The following is an 8475-nucleotide window of genomic DNA, read 5'->3' as shown; positions in this document are numbered from 1 at the left end:
ACAAAAATAGAAGAGAACACCACTCCATATCATCATCTTCATCAAATACACACAAGAACATAGAGACACTATTTTTTTAATTTTTTTTTCTTATTCACAACATACACACACTTATATACACAATCACACGCATACACTCCCATCCACGATCGGAAAACACACCCTCTCATCGGAACACGCTCTCTCACCATGAAAACATACACACACGTGCACACAGTAAGGAAAAAAGATGAATGGGCGACATTTGACGGAGATCCGATGTCAAAATCAAAAAATGATGAGAAACCTGCGTCCCTTTTGAGCTTTTCCGGCGACATCCACGTCGGAACCAATTTTTCCGTTGTCAATCGGGTTAAAATCAGTCCCAAATCTGTTCTCATCATTGATTGAATTAGTACAAGTGGACCGTTTCAGTCCTGAATCGATTTTGCGATAATATCGTGTAGTGTTTCAATTTATCCGGTGGGAATTTTTGTTCTGGTCCACAGATTTTCAATTTGATTCAAAAATTAGGGTACTGTCAGGACTCCGTTGATTTATTTTAGTCAGTCTCGGGTCTCAGTTCGTCGATACCGAGTTGGACTATTTTGCTGTTGAGGGTTTTCTATTGAGGATTCCAAATCTGGGGCTTCTTTAATATTATCATCAACCGAAATTGATTATCGAAAGGTTCATTTCTTTAACCCGTCTTCTTTTCTTTATCGTAATTTGTTGAATTGGCTGTGTCTAAGATTGGATGATTTGGTAGATGTTTGATGTCATTAATGTGAAATTCGTATGATTACCATGATTTAATTGTCATTATATCTATGTTGTTGATATTGGATTCTGAGTTAAAAATTGATTTGATAATTGAAGCATGTGTTAATTGTTGGTTAAGAAGGGAATCTGGAGTGTAATTGCGAGATGGATAAAAAGAGTGTAGATTAATTTTGGTTTGCTATCTTTTGTTTAAATTCGGAATAAGTATGAATGTGATAGATTATGATACATTGAAATAGATAGACAATATAAGTTTGGGTAGGCAAATTTAGGATTGATGTGTTGATTGAATGCTTTGAATGTTTAAATGTGATGTTTTGAACGTTTTTCTAGTTATCTTATTTAATTCTGATGTATTCATTTGACCGGGGAATTTTTCGAGGAATTTGTATTGATTTATCCGGGGAATGCCTCGAAGTATTTTGTACTCAAATGGCGTTCGTGATCAAGGCCCGAGGCATCGGGTATAGCATGGAAGCACAATTTAGGATTAGTATAGGTTAGAGTAGGATTTATATTTTCGTATTTTTTTTTCTATTTTTGACTGTATAATTGGACTGAACATTATATTTTTGGGATTTGTTTTGGTTTGTGTTTGTTTGCTTGATTGTTGTGTGTTTATGTGGTTTATACATCCTTAATGTCAAATTGACCGATATGCTCCATCAAGCGACCGTGGTCGAACCACGGGATCGAGGGGTGCCTAACACCTTCCCCTCGGCCAACAGAATTCCTTAGCCGGAATATCTGTTGGCAAACCAGTCTTAAAGAGTCAAATCGTTTTGAAAAGGAATTTTCAAAGGTGACTTGACACACTGTATTATGCCAAGTGGCGACTCTGAGTTTTGAAAGTTAAAATAATCCTTTTTCGGAACAAATTTTCACCTTTTGTCACTTCAATAATAAAAATCCTTTCGACCCTTAAAAATAATCTTTTTGGTGTAAAAAGGGGTGTGACAATGTATACTAACCTTTGATGTTCAGATTTCATTTAACTGTTATAAGCAAAAGTATACAAAGCTAAAAGGAGCATAAATATAAAAAAAAGTAAATGTTAATAGCCTTTTTCTCGCGAAGTTATGAAATAGTTGATGTATACCATTTAAATACATGTTTTCCTTTAAATTAGATATGTATAATTGAAATTTATTGTGTGCATGACATTAATGATGATTACCATAAGTATTTTAATATTTTATTTTGTACATGATCTATTTCTTAGAAAATATTATTATGTAATATTTGAGTATGCTATTATAGAGAGGTAATTTTAAAAAGACTGTAATGCTATAATAAATGTTATTGTCGTTATAGGTAGAATGCTGTTATAGAGAAATAAAATATAACATGAAAAATTAGAGAAAATTAGACCACTATAGTGAAATTCCGTTATAACGAGGTGACGTTATAGAGAGGTTTGACTGTATTCAATTGTTACCAACCTGTATAGGTTGTACGCGTTCACTTTAGTTTTGCTGTATCAATGCATATAGTCGCGATAACTTGTATGCGCTCTCTCAATCGACTGTATTTTGTATCTCAAACAATGAAATATAGTAAAAACACATACAAAGAAGAAGAAGAAAAAGACGACCCCAATCTATAAATACATACATACATACAACAAACAATTATCAACCATCGGAGATACATACAACATACACTTGCATGTCACTGCATTTAAGTGTATCACACTTTTATTTTTTGAAATATAAGTGTGATATACTGAAATATGGTGATAAATATAGTTACTAATGAATACAGTCTCGCGCTGGCTACATAAATATAAGTACAGTTTTGAATTCATGAATACGTTGATTGTTTAATACAATCGTCCTGGGGAACTTCAATTATACATCTTCAAACTTGATTTTTTCTTTAAAATATCCACAAATCAACCTCAAACTAATGTTTCAATTGTTACAATGCATAGCTAATTAAGTTACACTGTCACTAAACTGTATCTATTGTATTTGCTTGTGTATAATCACTGCATTACTTGTATTTGTTCATTCTAATTCCACTTATATTCATTAGCTCTGTTATACTATTAATTATTACCAGCTTGTATCACTCATATTCTTTTGGTTTAATTTCACTTGTATTCATTCATAGCTGCTATTCAATGGTTTCCAGCTTGTACAAGTTGTATCCGTTCACTTAATTTCATTGTATATATCAGCGTATACAATCACGATAGGTTGTATGCACTCGCTTAACATATTGTATTCTCTATCTCAAATAACGAAATACAATTAGTATATATACAAAATTGAAGAAGAAGAAGAAGAAGAACATCAAGATCTATATATACATACATACAAAAAACATTTATCCGCCATTGAAGATACAGAAAACATGCACATGTATGTCACTGTATTTCAGTGTATCACACCTGTTTTTATGAGAAACAACTGTGCTACACTGAAATACAATGATACATACAGTTACTCATTAATACAGTGCCGCGTTAATACATGAATACAAGTGTCTTTAAATTCATGAATGTACATATGTTGATGATACAATGGCAGCTTCAATTGTTCATCTCATCATCTTGATTTTTTTTTTTATCTGCACCAGAATCCCCTCAAATTCGAGATATGAACTCCTCATGAGCTACCCAATCTTTTAAAACAACACCCATTATAAAACTCATAACAATCAGCAATTTGAATTTAAGCTTTGAAACTTTCTCCCATGATTGCCAATGAAGTTTCTTCTTCAAGTCTCGTGGAAAAAAGAAAGAGGAGATGAGAGTATATAATACTCCCTCCGTTTCGGAATAAGTGAATTGTTGGGGTATTTATTGGTGTTTCAAATAAGTGAATCATTGAATTTTTTTTCAAATTTACCCTTATGATTTGACAACCAATTAACTTTTGAAAAAGTATTACAAGGTCAACTTTTTAAAATGGAAAGTTGTGTTTAATTTATGTCTTTAATATTTTTTCCTTAATTTGTGTGCCAAAATCCAACAATTCATTTATTATGAAATAGAGGGAGTAGATAAAATGGAATAAGGCCCCAATTGGTTTCCTTTTTCCTTTTTCCAAAAAGGTTTTAATTCTATAGTATAGACATAGGTAGTCTAAGAGATCTTCCTTCATTCAGTTTTAGGCTAGATATTCTAATCTCAATGATGTAAGTGGATATGAGCAGTGGCGGAGTCAAGATTTTCAGTAAGGGGGTTCACAAGTGAACAACGAACTAATCGAAGGGGGTTCAACATTAACTATATATACATAAAAAATAATTTTAACCATGTAAATATAGTATAATTTTTCGCCGAAGGGGGTTCGGATGACCCCTATATAAAGGGTAGCTCCGCCCTGGTCATATGAGTAAGCTCAAAATATTCAATTCAAGTAAGTAAATACTAGTATTTATCAATATCAGTTACAATAGCTTAGGCTTAATTTTAACTACTACTCATATAAAATTCACTACAATTTAGAATTTATATAAGTTATTGGTATCAAGTCAACTCAGAGTTTTAATCATATAAGTGAGATTATTGTCTTGAGCTTTGATCACTTTTCAGAGTAAAAAGCAGCTTGGATGTAATCCATATACATCCATACAAGACTCAAATTAAATATATAGGTTGACCTTTCTGCTACCCATTAATTGGAGTAATTAACTCTGGTTAATGAGGTTCCTATTATGATGAAGTGAAAGATATATCATTAGATAGTGGAAAGAAGATAGGTGCATATTATTGGGGAGCTAGCAAATCAAGCTCTAGGTAGGGGGTGGATTGTCTTAATTACCACACCGTAATCCCATTTAATCGATATAGTCAGAACTCAGAAGCAATGAACATAATGTTGTAAATCATCCATTGCAACATGGAGCTAGCATATATATATATATATAAATAACTTCAGATTGTAATAGAGAGGTGCATGATCATATTCTTTTACGTGCATGTATCTACTTTCTTCTCTTAACATATAAAAAGATAGAATACCAACTTACCAAGGAGAAAGTCTATCTTTCTTATATATAGTATATATCCTCAACTTTCTAGTTCATACTTCCATGCCACCAGTATACCCCTAGTCATACAATTGTAGATTTTACGTACTAAATCTCTAAATCCAACCTTAAAATGTTGGAAATTATTTGTTACATTCCAAAATTATCTTTCTCACACTTATTATATATATCCAAAAAGATATATATCAATAGAGCGTTAGAAGATAATACTGGATGGAATACATAACGAGATACTAATTTCTTTTCTTGTTTAAATTCTATACTTCATTGATACAAAAAACATCAGTTGAGGAGAAGCTCTTTTGAACTTCCACAGCCAGCTCTTCCACACTCAGTTGGCACTCCAGTCCTATCTGCAATACAAAATAATCAACAGAAGGAAAATAGAGTTTGTAAGATTAAAAAAAAAAAAGGTAATATTGGAAGAGATAATTATCCAAAATATGTTTTCTTGCTAATAAACTAAAAAATATATTACTGATGAGCTACGCAAATGTTGAGGCATGTTCCTAAAAGTTGAGAATGTAATAAAGTAAATAAAATTAAAGTTTGCGGTCTTTAACAGTTAATAAGTGTATGTTTAGATGACATAATTACACACTTTAAACTGGTATCAGATTAAGTAAAGATAACTTGTGTTCCAGTTTCACCTCTATAATTATATCAAAAAGAATTTCCAAGCACTTAGGTGTATAAAATTGAATCAAACCCACCCGCACTTGAAGAGATGTGCTAATCATAAGCTTTTTGATGAAATGGATACACAATGCAACACTAAATAAATGATCACGGTCACATATGGAATATATTTATAACACCAATATTGTCTCTTCCTCACTTTACCCTTTGATTTGTTCAATTTAGTATATAGTCAATTAGTACATATGAAAGTCTAGATGTAAGATTGCGGTATAGTCAAATCGATCACATTAGTTTCTAAGAATCTAATGTGACTTCTATTACTACTATCTTTATTTCTTTGTGACTTTAGTTTTGTTCCTCTCACACACTACAATCTTGCAAAATTTTATGAGTATTCAAAGAATTGACACTGCCAACAAGTATTAGGGTTGTGCTAAAAAAAGCCATCGAACTGAGACATAGTTATTGTTGTTAATTTCCAAATTAGAAATAGAGCGATGATGATCACCTTGATGACAAAGGAGTAAAGAACAGTATCCTGCATGGTGCTGATGTTAAGATGAAGAATCTCAAAAGAGAGCTTCTCTAACACATTGATTATCTTCACAATTTGACCAGGAATCCTCTTGGAAATTGTTCTCAACATAACATTTGATCCAGATATTTTTGCTTCAACATCAGCCACTGGAGAATTGCAACATGCTCCAAGTTCCTTGAAGTTATTATTAATAGTAAATGTACTTTCAGGTGTTGGACTTAGTTGCAATGGCCTTGGAGTACTAGGACCAGGGCTAGGGCTAAGGCTTTTTCGACGCTTTTTCGCCTCAAGGGATTGTAGAACAAGGTGCAGTTCCTTGATGAACTCAATTACTCCTGCTATTATTGATGCTTGATCACCCTTCAATTTCCAAGAATAAAAAAGATCAGATCAAGAAAAAGAAGAATTAAGAGATTAAGCGTCAAAAGGAAAAAGAACAAAAGGAGATGATCAAACCCTAATGGTATTAGTTAAAGGAACTTGATACCAACACATCTTTTGGTATTTCTAATTTCTCCATTATATAGACTATTTATCGCATCTATATGAATTAGGTGTAATCAATCTTTACATTATTAATGCAATTTAACTAGTTATAGTAGTAAGTTATTTTCCTATTTATGAACAAATTATTACACTTGACATATAGAGATACAACCTTACATGTTGTCACAGGCAAACTTAACCGTGTAAAAAATACACTTGAAACGATCGAGAACAAATTATGATCCCTCCGAAGTGTATATATGTTGATAATTTCCCAATCTAAATACCTATCAAAACATAAGTAATATCACAAAAGGTAATAGCTATTGAAGCGTTCCAACCACCAAAGGAAACCATCAAAAGGAAAAGGCGATGAATACCCAGGGCTGAGCCAGATAAAGTCAAGGGAGTTCATTCAAACCCCCTTCAACAAAAAAACAAATTGTTTATATATGATTTAATTTTCCTGTTTTGGTATATATAGTGGTTATTGAATCCCCTTTGACTTCTTCGTGAATTTACTTTTTCGTATTTTGAACCTCTTTATTGAAAAACCTGACCCTGCCATTGTTGCGAATACCATATTCATGAAGGCTAGATGAATATAAGAATGGAAAACTCTCAGAAGAAGAAGTGGAATTACCCTTTTGATGTAGAAACAAGGGGTTAAGGAACGCAAAATCTTGAGATTTTCATTCATTTGTCTTCTCCTATTTCTCTCCACCGCTATGTGAGACATGATTCTTTTCTAAATAACTAAAATTGCAAGTGATATGTTTATAGATTCTTTTGTCTCTCAAAAAGCTTTATATATAGGGACAGTAGAAAAGGACTAGTTGTATAATGGGATATACCTAACCATCAGTCTATAGTTTTCTGATATTAAATGCTATGTGCTGTTCTCCCGTGACTGCTAATTATTTTTCACACGCAGTCATTTCTCTATGAGACACAAAAATACACACGCAAATATATACACACTTTAACATATATATGTTTGTGGACAACATACAATATAATAGGTCTCACGTTTATTACCATATGGACATTTACGTTCCCAGCGTGAGATAAAAGAAATGCCCAAGTAGTAATTCATTTTTTTTTTTTGTCATGCAGAAGAGCTTGCTCTTAATTCTTTTGCTTCTTACTTCATGGTTCGAGCATGCACTCTAAATTCTGCATACATTTCACCACCTTCTTATTATGATAATCCTTTTTCTTTTTATATTTTTTTATTTTATCAATTTTTAAGTCAACTTGATTTTAACGAATTTTGCCCACAGATATGTAGGTTTCTCTTTGATTTGGTTTTCTTTAATGTCAAATGAAGGATGACCTTATCTTTCTTGTGATAGTAGCTATAGGTGAGGGGTTGGAATAGTGTAGCACAAGAGGCGTGTAAACGAATAGTCATCAATAAAGATCTATATAATAATCGTCTAAAAAAATATAACACTAACAACTTATCAAAATGAATATCGTCTCCAATTAGCGAATCACTGCTTAAAAGCATTTTGGTCAGATTAGGACGCAAATATTTGTGATTGATGATGACTCACCAAGATTTATCAACTCTCTAAACATGTACACTTATGACTCGAAGTTTAGAGTTTGTAAAAAAATAATTGCCCATAAAAAGAATAAGAAGAACAGTTTTTGAGAGGATAAAAGAATATTTTCGGTGTGTGTTTATGTCACGATTCAAAATCTACAAGTCATGAGAGTTATTTCACCTAAGCCCGATAGGCAAACCACAACCATTTTGGTAACCATTATTCAATTAATAAGTAAAAGGAAAAGTGAAATGATAAAAAAGTCTCAATTCATAAACTGCGAAAAATACAATAAAAAAAACCCCAAAACCTGAAAGTAGTAGTATAAGAGCCTCTAGTAGTAAACAAATCCGAATACATCAAATAAGTTGTCTAAAAGAGGACAGGAAATAAACATAAGGAAAAGAGACTGGCGCCACAGATCATCCAAGCAACTGACCATAATATCTCCTCAAGCTCCTCCTCGAACTTCACTCGTACTCGGCTCTGAAC

At 32.4% G+C, this 8475-nt stretch overlaps 1 protein-coding gene across 1 annotated transcript; it reads right to left on the bottom strand.

The window, feature by feature from the left end:
- Positions 1–4688: 4688 nt before the first annotated feature.
- Positions 4689–7217, bottom strand: LOC107856937 (transcription factor MUTE). The gene is made up of 3 exons (XM_016701903.2): positions 7074–7217; positions 5915–6304; positions 4689–5117 (listed from the first exon to the last, which is right to left on the bottom strand). The coding sequence occupies exons 1-3, from the start codon at positions 7167–7169 to the stop codon at positions 5022–5024; spliced, it is 582 nt and encodes a 193-aa protein (XP_016557389.1). The 5' UTR covers positions 7170–7217; the 3' UTR covers positions 4689–5021.
- Between the last annotated feature and the right edge of the window lie 1258 nt (positions 7218–8475).

This window comes from Capsicum annuum, chromosome 1 (assembly GCF_002878395.1).
Source record: "Capsicum annuum cultivar UCD-10X-F1 chromosome 1, UCD10Xv1.1, whole genome shotgun sequence".
NCBI classification, from domain to species: Eukaryota; Viridiplantae; Streptophyta; class Magnoliopsida; order Solanales; family Solanaceae; genus Capsicum; species Capsicum annuum.
The sequence above is the reverse complement of the archived record's forward strand: the minus strand, read 5'-3'. Positions and strand labels throughout refer to the sequence as shown.